The 20,360-nt window shown below is 35.7% G+C and overlaps 1 protein-coding gene across 3 annotated transcripts in view; it reads left to right on the plus strand.

Moving 5' to 3' along the window:
• Positions 1 to 519: 519 nt before the first annotated feature.
• LOC110018215 (villin-1) overlaps positions 520 to 20,360 on the plus strand; it is a 67,160-nt gene continuing 47,319 nt past the window's right edge. For 2 of the 3 annotated variants that reach the window (XM_020715462.1, XM_020715463.1), the window contains exons 1-16: positions 521 to 730; positions 5,397 to 5,496; positions 5,646 to 5,714; positions 5,808 to 6,044; positions 6,207 to 6,384; positions 6,451 to 6,580; positions 6,770 to 6,932; positions 7,599 to 7,749; positions 7,832 to 7,917; positions 8,002 to 8,157; positions 8,272 to 8,340; positions 8,608 to 8,676; positions 8,767 to 8,904; positions 11,806 to 11,934; positions 17,437 to 17,584; positions 17,735 to 17,745. In XM_020715462.1, the coding sequence (XP_020571121.1) occupies positions 681 to 730; positions 5,397 to 5,496; positions 5,646 to 5,714; positions 5,808 to 6,044; positions 6,207 to 6,384; positions 6,451 to 6,580; positions 6,770 to 6,932; positions 7,599 to 7,749; positions 7,832 to 7,917; positions 8,002 to 8,157; positions 8,272 to 8,340; positions 8,608 to 8,676; positions 8,767 to 8,904; positions 11,806 to 11,934; positions 17,437 to 17,584; positions 17,735 to 17,745 (1,884 nt within the window). In that variant the 5' untranslated portion in view covers positions 521 to 680. Of the gene's footprint in view, positions 731 to 5,396; positions 5,497 to 5,645; positions 5,715 to 5,807; positions 6,045 to 6,206; positions 6,385 to 6,450; positions 6,581 to 6,769; positions 6,933 to 7,598; positions 7,750 to 7,831; positions 7,918 to 8,001; positions 8,158 to 8,271; positions 8,341 to 8,607; positions 8,677 to 8,766; positions 8,905 to 11,805; positions 11,935 to 17,436; positions 17,585 to 17,734; positions 17,746 to 20,360 lie in introns of all 3 variants that reach the window. The other variant, XM_020715464.1, reaches the window with a different exon arrangement.

Below are 20,360 nucleotides of genomic sequence, written 5' to 3' on the forward strand. Positions count from 1 at the left end.
AAATTATACCATTGAGGTGTTTGACCCGGTAACACAAAAGAACATTTCCCTTGTGTTATTCCGTGTTATTCAGATGTTATTGTACGTTATTCAGATGTTATTATGTTATGAGAATATTCTCGGTGTTATAATAATACAATAACATATCAATACCACTTCAATAACACACAATAACACCTGAATAATATATAATAATACATGAATAACACGAGGTGAATATTCTATTATGTTATCAGACCGATCACCTTCACAACGTAATTTTATTGGACTCCTGATGTAATGTTTTTTCAGTATTCAGAAGCTCATAGCTGATGTAATGTTTTTTCATTATTCAGAGGCTCATAGCTGTTAATTATCTTTTTAAATTTTTAACTAATGGGAGTTAATTATCTTATTTTTTAACTTTTTATGCTTTAATGGTGGGGCCCACCACAAACAAAGACCCCTAAATCTTTTTTTTGCTTTTAATTAATTAATAACTTCAGTGTCTCTCCCACTAACTTCTTCAGACTAATTCCTGCGATTTTTTTAGCCCTCATCTCAACTCTTTAACACAGCTCCACTCGGCCTCTGAGATGTCTGGATCCCCTTCTGTTCCTGGAATCTAATCATTCTTGCAGGCTGGTCACTGTTCGCTTCTTCGCGCTTTGGTTTGCGTGCCTTGTGGATCTGGCCCGACGATGTGGAAGGGCGGCGTCGATGAAGCCTTCCGCGGTGCTGGAGCAAAGGCGTAAGTCCCCCATTGCGCTGCCATTTACTTCTTGTTTCTTTCTCTAGTGCTACTTTAGCAACGATTTCTCAACTGTAAAGACTGAGCACTAGTGCAGATTCAAAACTTCTGATTAGTGGAAAACTGAAGAGATCTCTGTTTGATATGTTGGTTGGGTAGAGGTAATGAAAACGAAGTGAGGGCTTCGCTGATTTTATCAGAATTTAAACGTAATATCATTGTTTGATTATATCTGAATACATTTTCTAAAGAAAAACCAATATTTGATTTTTATGAGGGAAGTGGAATTTCTGCCTTCCTGGAGGGTGGAAAAAAATGTCAACTAGTTTTAGACTTACTGGTTTTTGGTAGCATATTATTAATTGGATTTAGCTTTGGATTTAACTTAAAGCTATGCAAACACCAAAATACATAAATAAATCCAACACTCCCTTGAATCTAATTTTTTTGCATTTCATCTTCATTTTTATTCCTATGTGTTACACCACTTTTGTGACGTAAATCCGGATTTTTGAAATTTGATTGCGAGCTAGATTTATTCCATCGTCACTTGCAATCTCTTTCATCACGGTCTGAATTTGATAAATCTAGATTTCATGCGGACCACGATATATGGTGTGAATCATGATTTGTTGAAATCATGCATATCACATGCAAATGCCGTCCAAATCTGATTGGTTTCGGTTGACTGTCATGGGAACACTCGAATTATGACCATTCTTGGACATTTTCTTAGTTGATTTTTTTTTGGGGTCATTTTGATCCCATAAATAAGTGATAAAGAGGAGGAAAAACGTGAAGTCTCTCGGTTTACTAACAAATGATCAACAAGACTCCTAAAATAAAAAAAAAAATGTGCGTCCTCCGGTCTACTAGCAGACGCTCAACCGAAATCTCAGAAGAAAAAGCTAGAGTCCCTCGATATACTAACAAGCGATTAGTTGGGCTCCCGGAAGAAAAAAAAATGTGGAATTCTCTGATATGTTAGCAGGTTATCAACGAGAATCCCTGAAGAAAAAAATACAATTTTTTGGCTTGCTAATAGGCGATTAACGTGGCTCAGAGAAAAAAAAAATTGTGGAATCACTCAGAAGAAAAAATGTAGATTCCCTCGGCCTGCTAGCAGGCATTCAACAGGGCTCCCAGAAGAAAAAAAGTGGCCCCCCAGTCCTCTTGTGTGATCTACGGAGCTCCTCTTTCGCGTTGCTGTCACAGTTTTTGAAGTAGATTTCTCATGCTACTGTGGTGATTTCTAGAGGGTTTTTCACTTTACTGTTATACTTGCCGGGGTAGATTTTTAACGCCGCTGCAACACTTTCTAGGTGAGATGTCCCGCGTTGCTTGGGTGATATCTGGAGGAGATTTTATTGAATTGCTGCATGCTTTTTGGAGGAAATTTTCTGCAGTGTTGTTACGCTTTTTGTGGGAGATTTCTCTCGCTGTTGTAGTGAGTTCTTGAGGAAATTTTTCACATTACTATTATGGTTTCAAGAGCGAATTTTTCATGCTGTTTCACACTTTCTGGTGAAGATTTCCCGTGTTGTTGCTGTGATTTCTAGAAGAGAATTTTTTGCATTGCTGTCACACTTTCTGGAAGGAAATTTTTAGGGCGCTGTCGCGCTTTCTTGAGGAGATTTTATGTACTGTTAATATACCGATATCTGGAGAGTTCCATGCCCTAGAAATTTGAAGTACTTGAATTTTGAAGAAGCGATAACGACACCATTTTAAAATGAGCCGACCTTTTTTTCGAGGGCACGAAAGATCGGGCTAGCAAAGATCAACCATACTTTTGGTGATCATGAGAAGAATTTAGAACGCAGAGACTTTGCATGCTTTTCAAGTGAGGATGCTAGCTTTTGGAAAAGAGAACATGAAGCTGCGGACCTTCTAATGATAAAGAGGATGTCGCAGCGAATTGAAGTCTCTAATGATTTATTTAATTGATTATATATATATATTGTAATAATATAAAATTTTATTATTTAGGACTTTTGGTTAGAATCTAGATTTGGAGGGGAATAGAAGGTGAATTGTGCGAGCTAGATGACAAGGAAGTTTGACCCGAACAAACTTCAATAATGAAAAAATTGGATTTATATTACGATTTATTTAATGACTTTAATAACAAAATAAAACTAATTAGGATTTCATGAAGAAAATTCATGAATATTTAATACTTAAATAATGTAATTTTAATAGCTAATTAAAATGATAATTGATTAAACCTTTGAAATATGAATACTCATGTTTATTATAAGCTTTAATTTTAGAAGAGTCGACGTTTGGGAAAATCTAGTAATAAATTAATCTTCATCGTGGTGAGTACTCGTACTTTTAATCTATAATAATTTTATATTTCTTCTCAACTATTTTGCTTTAGTAGTTAATGATGTTTGTCCAAGCTTTATTTTGATTGATATGCTCTTTTTCTTTATTGGCCACATTGTTATGAATTTTCATAGCTACTTATTGTCATACTTTGGTGAATGCTATATATATAGTATATTGAATTAAATGCGATGAACGTATGAATGATATACCTATATTGATTTTTTGTATGTGCATGACTGACTATGATGTAGTTACTTATTTGTGGTACTAGTGAGAAAACACTAAGATATTTGTGCACGTAAATGAAACATGATATTGATATTGAAGTACCTTAATTGTTATAACTCTTAGATGGTGCTCTTGTGTTGGTTGTACATATATATAATGATAATAAAAATAGTAAAATTTATTGAATAATATCATAATATATAGATTTATTAAAAATTTAATTGACATGCATATTATGCTTTTTCAGTTGTATTATTGTAGTTTAGGAGTTGATACTATCTTTGTTTAGCTCACAGTTATGTTAAAATAACTTTTCAGGTAAATTTAATTTATTAAAAGATGAACGATAAAATAAAAAATATTTATAGAAGGTACAAATAACATGTAAAACGATAAATTTAATTATATTGCTCTTATTTGATTATTGAATGTTGCTTTAGTCAATAATTATTTATAGAAAATGAACATAAAAAATTTAATTCTCACAATCCGACCGTCTGTATCCTCTTTGGTTAATTTCAAACCCTAGGCCGGGTAGTGACACTTTTGAAAGTTGGGACGAGTGGGGAAACAACCCCTATCTTCTAGAGGAAATTTTTCTCGAACCAGACACCGTAGCTCGTCATGGATCAAGTTTTCGGGAGTAACAACAAGGTGCGACTGGGCCAAGTTTTCTGTGAGTGTCGGAGGGTTACCAATCGGTCTAGCTATGCGAGATCGATAAGTGGAGTTTAAAGGATCTCATTATATTACTCTTCTATCCAGTGCATTTGATTCTTCAAAGAGGGACTCGATGCGCCTTTGCTAGCAGGATAGTGTCTTCCAGGGTGGGAAGCGGTAGAGGCTTGGCGTCCTTGGCTTCGTGACTACCCTCTAGAATGGTGGGTATTGAAGTGAGATGCTTCGTTGTTGCGAGGATTGCGTCTGGTGGTCATTTGACAAGTTTCAAGAGTTCATTGATGGTGGGATTATGATTCTCATAAACGGTGTCAAATTGATGTGTGCCAAGGAATTCTCGGCGGCAAAGTAATGAATATCGCCTTAGCCTTGTATTAGAATCCAACACACTCAGGTAATGAAAGTGAAAGGTAGAAACAATACAAGTTTTTATTTGAAAAACCTTTAAAGAAAGAAAAACCACGGCTCCTAGCTCAGTTGAAATAATCCACTATGGGTTTGTGATTACACGTTCAGATCCTAGTCCAACATATGTGAAATGATTACATAATTTCTCTAGTTACAACGGCCGTGCACAGAAGAGCTTACTACCTTCTCGTAGTGGAACAATCTTAGCGGGGAGCAGTTATTGGAGCTTTCGTATACTTTCGTTGAAGTTGGCACGACGTTTGGATGATGTACTGTTCTTTAGGATGCTTCGTGACTCTGCGGCGTACGTGCAATGTACAAAGCACATAACAGTTTGTAGTGACAAAAAAAATTAAATTTCTTTGGTTGCTCGATTGCAAAAATGGCTTTGATAATATTGTTGTTATTGTCAGCGGCTTCATTAAAAGTTTTGTTGAACCTGAAATTGTCCTTAAAGACCCCCCTACAGATTGACACATAAGAAGCACTATGTGTGTCTTCATTGCAGCCAATTGTTGCAAAAAGAGGAATGAGAGCTGCTCGACCGAGGCAATGCTGGAACTACCTTTGCACAACATCCTGGATGCTGTTCACAAATAATCTGGGCTTGATAGAATCAGATATACTGTGCATAGACTTGATGTTCTCGAATGTTTCAAGGTGGTTTGATGGTCTGTTGTTCCACTGTATGTTTCTAGATTATGGGCTTTAAACTTCGGGCTTTAAACTTCCGCAGGACTACCTCCTCACTATTTCAGGAATGGAGGAAGATTTTGCTACTTGAGAGCAAATATGATGGTTTATGTTTATGTTAATAAAAATCCAATATTTAGATATATTGTGCTAGTTTTAATTTTTCAAAGACAATAATGAAAATATGTATGATATATTTATTTATTTTCTTTATATTTAACATTTTTATATCTTGATCACTTCTCCTATATTTCATGTACTTCTTCCTATTCTCTTCAAATTATGGCTCTGTTTAATCTTCCTCTCATGTTTTCCTAATTCTCAGAGGATTAGAAATTTGGTGCATTGAAAATCTCAGGCCAGTCCTGGTTCGTAAATCCTCCCATGGAAAGTTTTTCTCTAGAAGTGCATATATAGTTTTGAATGTAAGTTGCTTACACTGGTCTTTAACCTCTTTTACAAGAAGTCCTATTTGAATTTCATTTAAATCTTCTGTTCATATTAAAAGCTCAAACTGAATAACAGTTAGAACTAAATAATAGTAATTGTTCAGTACTTTGTCCCATTTTAACAGACAGCTATTCTTAGAAACGGAATTTATCAGCATGATATACATTACTGGGCGGGGAAGGATGCTGAGGAGGTTTGTCAATAAGTAAAACTTCAATCTTTGTTTCATTTTTCTAACTGGTTCTGTAATCATTTATTATTTTAAGCTCACTATTGTGAACTTTAGGATGACTCCAATCTGGCATCAGATAAAGCCCTTGAGTTGGATGCAGCATTGGGATCTCGTGCTGTCCACTACAAGGAGGTTCAAGGAAATGAAACGGAGAAGTTCTTGTCCTATTTCAAACCCTGCATTATACCTATTGAAGGAGTTTTCACTTCAGAAATACAAGATGATGGCAATGGAGGATACCGAGTTACATTGCTGGCTTGCAAGGGGGATCATGCTATCCGTGTCAGAGAAGTAGGCTCCCCTAAGTAGCACTATCATAACTCTTTCAGAATTACTGCTCTTTATTTATGAGATCCTTTCTTATGTTCGTGTTCGTTGCAGTAACCTTCCTGAATTATTGCATATTGAATACACTATGATAGATTTTTCTTTTTGTCAATATCATTCCCTCAGGTTCCCTTTTTGCGGTCCTCTTTGAACCATAATAATGTATTTATACTGGACACAGAATCAAAAATTTTTCTTTTTAGCGGTTGTAATTCCAGCATACAAGAAAGGGCTAAAGCTTTGGAAGTTGTTCAGTACATAAATGAGAATCAGCATAGTGGAAGGTGTAAAGTGGCTACAATTGGTATGTCTAGTTTACATATTTCTAAAAGATTCCTTGCTGCAAATTATTAACAGAAAACTAGCGCAGAGGATGGAAAATTTGTTGGTGATTCTGATGCTGGAGAATTCTGGAGCTTTTTTGGCGGTTATGCTCCCATTCCACGGGAATCACAGAGTACTGAGCAGAATGAAAAGCCTTCTGCTGCAAACCTTTTTGGGTGGGCACTGTTACAAAGACCTAAGTTTACTGTTGTGTCTCCCTGTTTGAATGCATTTTCTGACCTTGTAGAAATGTAGAATATGCCATGGTTAACATTCTTTTTGAGAAGCAGAAATAATGTTTGCAGTTTTCTACACTTTTTTTTCTTCTTTTTAACTGTAATATCTTACGGTTAATCTTTTTTCAGCTTCAATAAAGGCAAGTTGCTTCTTCTTGATTCGCTTTCTTTAGCTAAAGGGCTGCTGAGCTCTGATAGGTGCTATGTGTTGGATTGTGGCGCTGAAATCTTTTTATGGATGGGAAGGACTACATTGGTCAGCGAAAGAAAGGCATCTATTCTTGCAGTGGAAGTAAGAATTGCCATATTTTGGAAAATATTTCTTGAATGTTCTGTAGATGATTTGTTAAGATCTACTTTGGCTCATGAATCTTGTGTTATCCAAAAGGCGTCAATTTATCTGTATGTAGAAAAACTTAAAAGCATTGAGCAGAGTATTTGAGGTGGTTTTTCCAGGGTTTATAGGCATTGTGCATAACGTTTCTTTGGCCTTATTAGTTCTTCCACTTTCTCGTTCTCTCCCTTTTTCATCTATCTTTTGTTATTGGCTCACTTTTTCTCTCTCGGCTTGTCTACTGAATGCTTAGAAGAGCTTAATTCTTGATCTTATTGCTTGACCATACTGATGTCTGACTGTTCGAAATGTATAACTATGCATGGTCATGTGATATAAGCTATCACTGTGTTTTTAGAGCTTACTAACTTCATCGCTTTCCTTTGTATAGATAAATTGATACTGCTGGTGAACTTGTAACATATTTATGTTTGCTTTGTTAAACAGTTCGTGATCTTCTTCTCCAGAAAATGTAATTTTGTTTTTTCTTTGTGAATGTAATTTTGTTTGTTCTTTGGGTATTCATTTTTTTTATATGGTACCGTTCTGCTACTTTCCTCAATATTTCCTTAACAGTTTTTTTCAATTTTTTTTTTCTTGTGAGCCATATATCGTTCTGTGCAGGAATTTATGCACACTCAGGACAGACCTGTGAGCATCCACACAACTTTCTTGACTGAGGGATCTGAAACTGCTAAATTCAAGTCATATTTTAAAGATTGGCCGCAAAATGCAGCACCCAGCCTGTATATAGAAGGCAGAGGGAAAGTAGCTGGTTGTATTATATGATATTCTTTATTCAAAGAATTTTACTGATAATTCTATAAAATGACATGCTTTGCCTGTACATGATATAGCTATATTCAAGCATCAGGGATATGACGTGAAGGAAATTCCTGAGGATGATTATCAACCAATAATAGACAGCCATGGCATCCTTAGCGTAACTTATAAGTTTTCCTTCAATTTTGTTTGTTAAATATCTTGTGCGGCAGAAATCATTGACATGGGATCAACTTTTGTTTAGGTTTGGCGGGTTAATGGCCATGATGCCACTCCACTTTCTTCTGCAGAACAGGCCATGCTTTACAGAGGAGACTGTTACATTGTCAAGTATATTTATTCTGAAAATGCCAAGGATAATAATGTATTTTATGCATGGTTGGGGTTGGACAGTACATTGGTATGTATTGAAGTTTGCACAAGAATCTCATTTGGGTGGATATTGAAAGTTAATTTCTTACCTTGACTCATCTCTGATGATGGACAAGTTGAGACTATTAATATTGTGATGCAGGAAGATCAAGTTAATGCGCTCTCCCTAATGACAAGAATGACAGAATCAATTAAGGGTTCTTATGTCATGGTTTGTGTTAATTTTAAATTTTGGTAATACTTTTATAACTACTGCCTTTTCCCTGTTTAACCATTCAACCATGACAATGATAGCTTCCATAATTTTAGTTCTAGCATCATTGCTCAAGTTATTCGTACTTTTTTTAAATAGCAGCACTTTTTAAGGAGGCAGTTGCCTTTATCGAAAGTTAAATATCATTTGAAAAGAAGAAAGTTTTTGAATTCTGTCCTAGATTTGGGATATTGAAAGTTAATTTACTCATCGCAAATCTTTCAGGCTCAAATTTGTGAAGGTAAAGAACCACAACTCTTCTTCTCGATTTTCCAGTCTCTCGTTATTTTAAAGGTGAGAGCATTCTTTGTGCAATACGTAAGTGTGCTGTTGGCAGTCATAAATTGAGCATGCATCTACCTTTTTGTTGGAATAAACTTATAGGGAGGATTGAGTTCAGGATATATACTGTTCCTATCAGAACAAGGTATCACCAATGAAACTTATGACAAAGATAAATTGGCTTTATTTCGAGTTCAGGGGTCCTCCCCTCGTAACATGCAGGCCATCCAAGTTGATCCTGTAAGTGGAGCAAAGCCATCTTTTTCTGCTTATTTTACACCATATGGAGCAGCCTTTTAGTAATTTGCATCGTATAGAGTAGCAAAAAGCTACTAGCTTCATGTGCATTCCTATTTTTTATGGGAATCATCATGGAAACATCGTTATTCTATCTGATCACAAAATACTTTTTTTGCTATTAAGCATCATCCACCTTCCATGAAATGGCCTGTTTTGCACAATTACAAGCTGGTATAGATAATGTATGAGAGGGATGGAATATTTAATAGCTTGGTCTCTTTTCCTACTAGACTAATAAATAACCCCTTGATGTTTTACAATACTGTTTCTGTTGGATGCATTTAAAGAGGTGTTACTGTCTACATTTTATACTTTTAAAAGATTTTTTTTTAGTGAGTTTTCATTTTTATTGTTTACGTTGAGAATCCATTATTTCCAGCGCTTTTTCAACTTCCGCCTTTGTAGTAGTATACTATATGAATGTTTTCAAAATTTTCCTTAAAACCATTTTTGTTGCCTGCTTCTGCCTCGATAATTTTTTGGTTTGAATTCAAAGCACAAATCATTTGCACTAATATGACCATATTATCACATTTATTGATATTTAAGAAATTCTGCTAATCTTGAAAGAAACCTGTCAACAGCCTATTTGACAAATCAACCAGCAAATGAGATAGCAGGTTTGGTGAAGTTAGCCTAGTATTAAAATGTTGTTAAATCAGCTATCTAGACTCTAGATGTTGTTACTCAGTCTAACCATTCATTTGCTTCAATGTATTCTACTTTACTTTGTCTTGTCCTTATTGTTGTTGATGTTGATATAGATTCCACGATTTATAATGAGCGAGGATGAAGTCTAAAATGAATATTGAATGTCATGACATTTGAGTTAGATCGAAATTAACTCGATTATTGTCGAAATCATTCAAATGACATCCATTTATAAAACAAAGCAACTCAACAATCGTAACGCAGGTAGTTTTAGGCATATTATTTTATTATGTACTAAATTATTAAACAAATGCTTGACATAAATGTTCAAAGGAATCTGTTGATTTATAAAGTGAGCTTTATATTTTTATTTTTATAAAAAAAATTATTAAATCATCTTAATCAATTACATTTTTATCATCTTAATCAATTATAAATTTTATTTATTTTTCCTTTAAGAGGTTATCTCAGTAGCACGGTTTAAAATTGGTACAAAGAAATGTTTAACTATTTTCATTTTCATTTTTATTTCAATTTCTTTTTTCTTTTTTTTCTTAACGTACACAGATACAATAGGATGCCAACTAGTACTATATAAAAGCGTGACTCTTGATAAACTTAAGATTAAAACATATGAATTTACATCTTAAACACCTAAACTTTGATATGCACTAATTAACCGCCCAAATCCTATATGGCTTTCAGATTTAGCACTCCTAGTTATTTGTCTGCATAGTTTGCTGGCCTCCCATGATTATGGACTCCTAACTGGTCGTTGTTGTCTTCGTCATCCTTCTTTCTATCAAAGAATGACCGAATGCTCATTTCAAGCACCTGCTGGCTCTCAAAAGCCCTAATTCGTTTTTATGATGCCACCCGACAAGAAACAGATCTGGGGAAAAATGTCGTCTCTGTTTTTTTTTCTAAAAGTTTTTTATGATAATTTTTTGAGGAAATTAAGATATATATATATATATATATATATATACAATTTATTCATCTTTCTTTTAGATTCTTTCTATTTCATCTAAAATCTCTCAGGCATCATATGCTTGCTATTGATTACAAGGAATTGGAAAGATGTAAACATTGCTGCTCCATAAAAAAAACCACTTTGGTTGCTGGCTAAAGCTGGTTTCCTGCTCTATTTGGCTTCCCGTGTTTGAGCAGAAAGTCTTGATATTTTGTAGAGAAATTTTAAAAAAAGGGACATTGATGTCGCCATCAGCGACGAGGGGCTGTGAGGGAAAGATTAGATGTCGGTGTGAAGGCGGTTTAGAGAGGATGATATCACCGTCTACATTCTTAGGGTGAGCGACGGGCTGTGAGAGGACGAACCACTGAGGTGACTGATGGTGTAGAGAAATTAACGGAGAGTGCTAAGATTGAAAGCCGGATAGATATTGGGTGTTCAGACTTTTTTTCTATCCGCATCATTCCTTGGGTGTTTCGTCCAGTTCGAATGAGGTGCTCGTCTCCTAAGTAGAACCATCAAAACGGTTATTCTGTTTCAAACCGAGCCAAAAATTAAATTTTCTTTTTCTTATTATTATTTTTATTTTTTTATATAAAATTATTACGCCTTCTTCTCGGTTCACAGAAAACCACGGAACTCCATTAGAACTCCCCTCCGTCTTCCTGTCTTTATCTGCAGCAACATAATCAATGCCATGGGTGAGGCCAATGTATATATTAAAATATATAAAGTTCTTTATAAGTTAAAGAATTTAAATTCAAAGAGCTCCACATACATTGATCCAACCAAATAGTGAAATCTAGTCATCTCTATCACTTTATATTAAATGCAACCAGATGTACATTAACAGAATCATGATTTTCATTAAGGCTATACTTGTTATTCATATGTCAAAAGATCTTACCAATTGCAGAGTCTATTTGATAGCAACTGCCATTATCTAATACTGTTTAATGTTTTTAAGTTTCAGTGTCATAACTCGAATCCTTACTTTTCAAAGTAGCTTTGTTTGGCATATCATTTGCATTTAAAAATTTAAGGAACGTTTTTACTATTTTACACCAATCAGCAAATAAAGAATGCTTCAAGATTTACTCCATCTTCTCAGACATCAAGTCTAGCTCTTTGTGCTAAAAATATTAATTGTTTTAGACAAGATAAAAGTTTTTGCTGAACAAGGATTGAATTTACTTACAGCTGAAAGTATATTTCAGGTTTCTTATTCACTCAATTCCTCTTACTGCTATATATTACAAGATCAAACAACTTTCTTCACTTGGGTGGGGAGTCTCTCATCACCTAGAGATCATAATCTTGTTGACAGTTTGCGGGACCAGCTAAATGTAAGATGTCTTTCTATATGCATTCTTATTACTTCTTAGTGACTCCGCTTCATTCCAGTTGTTAATCCTTGTGAACTGGATTTATAAGAGAGCTTGTTGCAACTGGGTTTCCCTAACGCAGTTCAGAAGTAGCACCTATTCTGTGTGTCTAGTATTTTTATTAGCAATTCTCAGATTGATAATCATTTTGATGACATCCACAGGAATTTTGAATACAATTTGAAATCCTCTCAAGGAAAAATATAATACATCTTTTAACGAAATTATAGACTGCATCTTTTTGGAATATTTTATTTGGGTAATGCAAATAAAATCTTCCCCTTGGTCTACTCAAAATCTTTTTCCATCCTAATTTGTTTACATGAGATTATATTGCTTGAATGCAGACTATACTCATTATCCTGGCCATGAAAATGCAATTTATCTTAAGAACTGGTTTTATAACGGTAAAATGTTGTGTACTGGCACATGACAATGACAATCTTTTTATTTTATCCTGAGCCATGACATTGGTGTATTTAGGTTTATATTTAACAGTATATATGCTAAATTACTATGCAGAAAACAGCCATACACACATTACTTAATCTTTGTGATAATGAGAGCAAACTTGAGCAACCCAATTGTCTCACATGATTTCGTTAAGTTGATAATGAAAAATCATTATTGACGTTGTTTTAATAGATATACGGAAGAAAAACATACTTTGGGAGAAAAGATTACTTACGTACTTTCATGATTCTCACATAAGTACAATGATATCTACTAATTTACAAACATTCCTAGTATATCTAATCTTAAATAATTAAAGGAGGTAATTGTGAAATAATATAATATAAATATAAATGGGAAAAAATAAAAACTAATATTGGAGTTTCCAAAGTTGACTTCCACTTGATCCTTCAAGATCCTTGTAGGTGGTCGGCCGGTTCCTACCTTCCTGAATTTCCACACTACTCAAGCTGTGTCATAGATGCTGTAAAGACCCAACTTGGTATTTAACTCAGTGGAGGTAGAGTTTTGATGAAGACATCAACGACTTTGAGATGGGTTGAAATGTCTATCAAATGAATATTACCACCATTGACCTTTTTAAAGATAAAATATTTATCAATTTCTATGTGTTTAATCCTGCCATAATGCACATGATTCTTTACAATACCAATGACAGCTTGGTTGTTACAGAACATTTTCATTGGATTGACCGTGGAATACCCCAAATCAGTTAGTCACATTTTTATCCACATTCCTTCACAAATTCCCGAAGCAAGTTGATACTCATATTCAACACTATTTCTAGAGACCACTACGTGTTTTATGCTCTTCCATGTGACAAGATTTTCTCATACACATAAGCAATATCCATATATGGATATCCAGTCAATAAATTCTTCTGCCCAACTTTCATCAGTGTAAACCTCTACCTTCATGTTTTCTGGTTTCTTAACCCTCTGTCACGGGTCTTCTTAAGAAATCTCAATATTCTGTAAACTATCTCCAGATATTCTTCATTTGAACTATTCATATATTGACTTATAATGCTGGCAGAATAAACAATATTATGTCTAATGCGTGACAAATATATAGTTTTTTTACTAATTTCTGGTTTCTACCTTTTTCCACTGGTTTATTTTCTCTTTCTGAATGTTAACTTTTCATTTAATTTCATAGGAGTCCAACAGGTTTACACCTCAACATCCTTGTCACTTTTAGTAATTCTGAGATGTATTTTATTTGGGATATCACAATTCTCATCTTGAACCTGGCCACTTCCAAGCTTAGAGAGTATCTCATAGCTCCTAGATTCTTAATTTCAAAATTTCTGGCAAGATTATTCTTAATTTTCTTAATCATTTTTTCATCATCTCCTGTTAGGATCATATAATCTATATAGACAATAAGTATAGTTTTTTTATATTCATGTGTCTGTTTTATGAATGTTGTATGATCAACTTGACATTGAATATATCCATTAAATTTCATAAGTTGATCAGATCATGTACCTGTGGAGATTGTTTGAGGTCAGAGGGTATCTTCCTTAGTTTACAACCAGATGTTATTTGAGCTATTTTTCAACTATGATGGGATATCCATATATAATTCTTTCTTGAGATCTTCAATCAAAAAGACATTTTGATATCAAGTTATTGTAGTTCTTACTCTTTATTCATTGTCAAGGAAAGAATTCTTATAGGATTCAAGCTTGACTACTGGTGCAAAGATTTCTTGGCAGTCTATCCCATAAAAACTGAGTGAAACCCTTGGCCATTAATCTAACACTGAACCTCTCAATGCTCCCATTTACTTTGTAATTGACATTGAACACCCATTTACACCCAACCGGTCTTTTGTCTGGAGGAAGCTTTGTAACGGTCCATGTGTCATTTTGATCAAGTGCTTAGATTTTCTCGTCAACCACATTTTTCATTCTGGACTTTTAAGTGCTTCATGAATAGACAACATACTTCTATATAGGATAATTTGTGCAACTTTTTGTCTTCTCAACTGGATTCCACGTCTCTTAGAACTTCATAGATGTGTGAGTTTGGGTTTTGTTGTGACCAGTCTTGTGGTTGCATATCGTCCATGTCTTGCTCCGTGGATTGCTTTCTTCTAGTGTATACATGAAGTTTCTTGTTCATTTCCTTGTTTTTAATCTTAGGTTCGATATCCTTCAGTGGTGGAACTTGGGAGGTAAGATGGTTAGAAGAGGAATACCTAATTGTTTATTAGAATTGAATGATACTGTTGAAGTATTTTTTTGTATTATCAGTTTTGAGAATTTAAATTTTTTATTAGAATTGAATGTAAACCATGTCATGAAATGGCTGAATGATTTGTGCAATTTTAGAATTTTCCTTTATGAGGAATACCTAATTGTTTTTAGCATGATCATTAATGAAGGATACAAACCATGTGCCCATTGATGATTATCGATTTTGAAGATCTCCAAATGTCAGTATGGATGATAGATGAACGATGTAAGGGTTTGCACTGTGACAAATGATATACATGAGAGTATGTTTAGACAATTGACAGGTTTTTACAATGATAAAACTCTAACTTTTTGTGAATAAAGAGATGATGATATAACTTTGCAACGTAATGAAAATTAGGATGGTCCAGACGACAATGTCATAATGAAACTTGACTTTTGACAGACTTAGACACAAGAGATTTAGGATCATGAGAAAAGGAGAGTGGAGAAGACACTTATATGTTAAGAGAATAGTTCTTCTCGAACAGATATAGACCTCGATGCAATTCAACACACCCAATCATCTTCCCCAAATCCACCACTTGAAATTCATAAAAGTTGAAATGAAATTTGGTAGATAAGTTCCTGTTATGAGCAATCTTGCTAATTGAAAGTAGGATACAATCTAGTTGGGAACGTTTAACACCAAAGAAAGCTGAATATCTTTGGAGATTTTCACATCCCTTTTCCAAACGATCATAAAGTGAGATTCATTGGCAAATTTAATAAATTTAGGGTTTGTAATCTCTTGGTAGTTAATCAGAGCATGAATGTCCCCAATCATGTGATTAGAATCACTTGAATCTATTATCCAAGGTCGAAATTTACCATTGTTAGCAAGATAGGATGATATGATACCTTGGTGTATCATCATGTTGTTAGGCTCCAAAGTAAAACTAGATGTCTGCATTTTGTACTTGGTCATAAATCCTATGCATATTTAGGTTGGAAGAATTTCCTGTTGCCTCTTGTTGTAGGAGTGAAGGAATGTCTAGAAAGCCGAAGAGGTCTGCTTGCTCCGGAAGGTGCAGCTGGGTTGCCGATGGGAAGGCTGGCTGCTACTTTTTGCTGGAATGCTGGCGTCTACCTGTGGCTGCTTGGTGGAAGAAAACGAAGATAGGAAGGCTGCGGGTAGAAATCCGGTAAGGAGAGGAACTCTCTCAGCTGGCGGTCTGTCGAGATCCTGAAAGGAGAAGAAATAGGAACCGGGAGTGCCTACAGAAAATTTTTGGCTCGCAGGGAGAATTATGGTGCTGACCTCTGCAGGGAAAAGCTTTGACGGAGGGCCAGCAGAAGGACAGGTGGCTGCAAGGAGGGGAATTGGCTGTTGCTGCTGCTGGAGGGTTCTGTCAGAGGAGGAGGTTCTGCACATGGGATACTTTTTGTTACAGAAAAAATCCGATGGAAAGAATAGAGGGGATTTATGCTTTGCGAAAAGTCTGGGATCCTGGATCTTCCTGCAGCTGACTGATACTGCCGACAGGAAGGTTGGGAGGCGTCTGGAATCCTGCAGTGAGAAGCGCTCAGAAGCCTGCGGGAGGTCTGACTTTGGTGGAACGATCAGGATCTTGGCTGCCTCCACAGAAGAATTAATTTCCACTAGAGTGAAGAGAACATTATTTGCACTGAAGACAATAAACTCCCAGCTGGCGTCGAACTTGTGCCTGTAAGCAGAAAGCACCACCTAAATCTGTAAGGACACAGCAGTGTCTGCGGCTAGAAGGAGGAAGTAGCACCTGCATCTGGAAGGAGGAATTAGCGTTGCATCTGTAAGGAGGCAATAGCACCTTCGTCTGGAAGGACAAAGCAGCACTTGTAGGAAGCAGTGACGCCTGCAAGGAGACAGCAGCAGAAGAAGATCCGGCGTCATGAAAAAAAAAAATTAGGGTTTGTTTTGTAGCTTTGATTGCATGAAGAAAAAGAAACTTTGGGAGGAAAAATAACTCGCATACCATTATTCACTCGTTAAGTACATATATTGGCAATTGTATCTCCTACTTTACAAGCTTACCAAATATATCTAATCTTGAGTATGGAAATGAGATAAGTCTGAAAACAAATAAAAGAAACATAAACGGGCAAATAATAAAAATAAATCAAGGAGTTTTCAAAATTGTCTTCCCCTTCAATCTTATAGGATCCTTGTAGGTGACTGGCCGGTCCCACCATCCTGTATTTCCACATCTAGTAAATGTAGTTAGTGTTGCAGCTGCACATTATTGCAATTTACTTTGTTTTTGTATCAGCTTTTAGTATAATGTGCTACAGGATAGTCTTAAGGTTAAACATTTAGAATTTTCTTGCACTTTGATATGCTTATATTTTGGGACATTTTACAGTATTTATTTGAAACTTATTTGTAGAAAATGACTATAGACACATCACTGAATTTTTCTTTGAAACTTGATATGCATATTTTTAGGCTTGGTTTTAATATGAGACACTGCTATGCAGACGATAACTGTAAATTAGTGAATTTTGTACAAATGAAAACTGACTTTTACCAGTTTCCAACTTGAATGTTTGACGGTGGAAGTTGTTTTGATAAATCTTGTAAATGTGGTTAGTAATTTACCTACAAATTCTAGCAATTGACATATATGTTCTCTTATGAGAATTTAGTGTAATGTGTTCTAATATGCTTTTAATATTAGGCATCCAGATTTTGTCATTGCAGTTCGCTTCAGTAAATATGTTACGTGACCAGCATGATGCCATTTAAGGTTTTAAAACACTTCGTGCAGCCACTCAAACATTCCACATTAGTGAGGGAAGGAAATGAACCAGATATCTTCTGGAACGTAATAGGAGGGAAGGCTGATTATCCAAAAGAAAAGGTTATCAAAGAACATGTTGAAGATCCACATTTATTTGCTTGCATCCTTGACGAAGGTGAATGTGATTCTCTTCCACATCCTTGAAAAGATTTTCTGCCTTTTTTTCTGTTTCAGAATGTAGGCTAAGCTGTAATTACAACTCTGTGAGCATGACTAATGACAACTTGTGGTTCTCTACACAAACCTTCATTGGTTAACCGTTCAGGTGATTTCAAGGTACTTCTTAATTTGCACCATGTATTCTAAATGCTTTGAAATTCTGTTACCACTCAATTAGATTTTTGTCCTATGGATTTTATGCTCTAATTAATGCATTCATTATTAGTTCCCAGTCAGCTGAAGTGAGCATTTGTTGAGTTCAGTTATCTTTGGTGGCTTGTATTTTAAGTATGATATTTGATCATGCATATTAGATCTGACCTATGGTTTTTTTTTTCATTAATACGGTCTTTAACAAATTTAACATTTAGTGGATGCATTTTCCCTTTTACTTGTTTTAATCCATACTTTTACTTGCTTTTTTTCCTTCGGTTTTTTTTCTTACTTTCCCTTAATATCATGTTTGCTGCCTTATCCTCATTCTGTGTAACTTACATACTTCCCTTATTCTAACTATTTCACATTTTACATTTTTAGTTTCAATGAACATTCTTTATTGTTAGTTCACGAAAACATGAATCAATTTACGAAAAATTATTTATATTTGGTATACATATGAGAAAATAAGCCTTGTTTGGGAGCATTACACGTGCACACAGTAGTGCTGCATGATGTTGCAATCATATACCCATGCGTTTGTTTGTCTTAACTACTACCAGCAGTTAACATTATCATAATCAGATCTTGGAAATGTACTTCGAATTGAAGGTAGAAATGCTGAGAATGCAGTCTCAAGTCTCATGCTCTTGCATGAGAAAATAAGTTTATTCCTTTCCTCTTAATAGGGTAGTTTTGGAATTGTCTCGCATTTATTTAAGGAAAGAAAATTGTCTCTAATTTTTTTGGACGTTATTGGATAACTACCTTTAGTTTGTTGCTTGTGATTTTGTATCCTAGTTGCCCTATTATTAGGCAAATTTATTACAGGCTTTTATATTGGAAATAAGTGCCCCTGGATTGAGCTAGGCAATGTTGGGGTGATTGAAGAGTTCTTACTGTCCTCGAAACTTCCCATTTATAGCAATATTATTTTAATCATTAAGGCCATGGTAACAGGAAAAATGCATGGAAGCAGCATTATCCACAGTTCGTCTAAATATCCCCATTCTTTGCCTTCAAAACCTATCCGACTTCCTACATAAAGATCCCATCAGGCAAGGTTATTTTTAGTTCTTTGCTGACATAACAAGCATTTGCAAGGTGGATGACGTGGTTGAAACTTCCATAGTTCAAGCTCAAACTTTTCCTCCTGTCACATTAATATCAGAGTTAACCCAAGCTACAATAGGGAAGGTGAATATTATTACTAAAAAACAAATAGGGTTACAATCAAAAACAATTTAAATTGGAAAAATAACATCATAAACACGAATACCTACTAGGGGTGAGGTTCGAGGGTGTGGGCTGCAGTTCGAGGTGGTGGAAACTGAGAGTTGTAGGTGGTTGGGTGGTCTAGGGATAGCTAGGGAAGGCTGGCCTACGGCTGGATAATTGCGGGGAAGCCGAAAGGGTGATGGTAAGGTGGCCGCAACAAGGGGAGTAGGGGTGGAGGGCTGTACATACCTAACATGCTATTTAATGTGTGACGCGAGTGAGCCGCAAGCGCAACGTAGAGGGAGCCGCGGACTTCTCTCGTGACATCCTTCGTCTAGGCTGAACAAGTTTAGACCCGAGAGGGCTGATCGGCTCTTTCAAAAGGGATCAACATCTTCTTTTCATGTGGGAATCCAATCATAGTTATATGGGGCTTATATATGTGATTCTTGTTTTTTAGCTTTGTAGTTTTTGCTTGTGATTTTGTCAGGACAGCCTTTGACATCCCGTTTTTTTCTCTTGAGGTTGTATCCGACGACGAGAATGTGCTCTGGCTGTAACTCGTCCTGATGTAGTGTGTATCCTTCCTTCTGCTTGTTACCGCCCCTCCAACCCCATTTGCTGCCACCCTTACCATCCATTGCTGCTTGCCGGCACCCCTTCCAGTCCACCTACTGTTTATTGCCCCCCCTTCCGTCCGCTTGCTTGCTATCGCCCCTATCCACCCTCTCCTCGATGTCAAGCCGTCAGACAGTTTTAGCTTGAACTATGAAAGTTTCAACTATCATCATCCGCCTTGCAAATGCATTTGAAATTTAATAACTGGATTTTAAAATAATAATAATAATAATAATATATAATATATATGAAAATTAAATTTTAAATTGGCACGATAAATAACCATGCACGTGATTTCGCTTAAGAGGCGAGTGTTTCTTTCAAATCCTTGTGAAACAAATGATTATAACAAGTGAGCGAGAGTGGGGGACACAGAAAAGAAGAGGAATGTGTAGCCGTGCCCTAATCGAGCGGCTTCAACTTCTACCGCGACGCATGAAGAAAGAAAGGAAAGGGGGTGTCGGCGCTTAAAAGGGGAAAAAGTTAATGTTTGGGGGGTCGCCCGTAAGAAGCTGTCGGCAGCCGGAATCGAAATCCCGTCACCCGCTTCGGAAGGACTTTTGAATTTACGTATATATATATAATTTTAGAAAAATATGAAATCAAACTGACCTCATATTTTTTCACAGTTTAAATGAAAGAGCACTCTACCTCAAATCCTGTATCTATCCCGAGGGATAAACACAAGACTTGAGGATGAGACTCGATCAAATAAACTAAGAAAGATATGACGTCCGTTT

This window comes from Phalaenopsis equestris, unplaced genomic scaffold (genome assembly GCF_001263595.1).
Source record: "Phalaenopsis equestris unplaced genomic scaffold, ASM126359v1 Scaffold000006, whole genome shotgun sequence".
Classification (NCBI taxonomy): domain Eukaryota; kingdom Viridiplantae; phylum Streptophyta; class Magnoliopsida; order Asparagales; family Orchidaceae; genus Phalaenopsis; species Phalaenopsis equestris.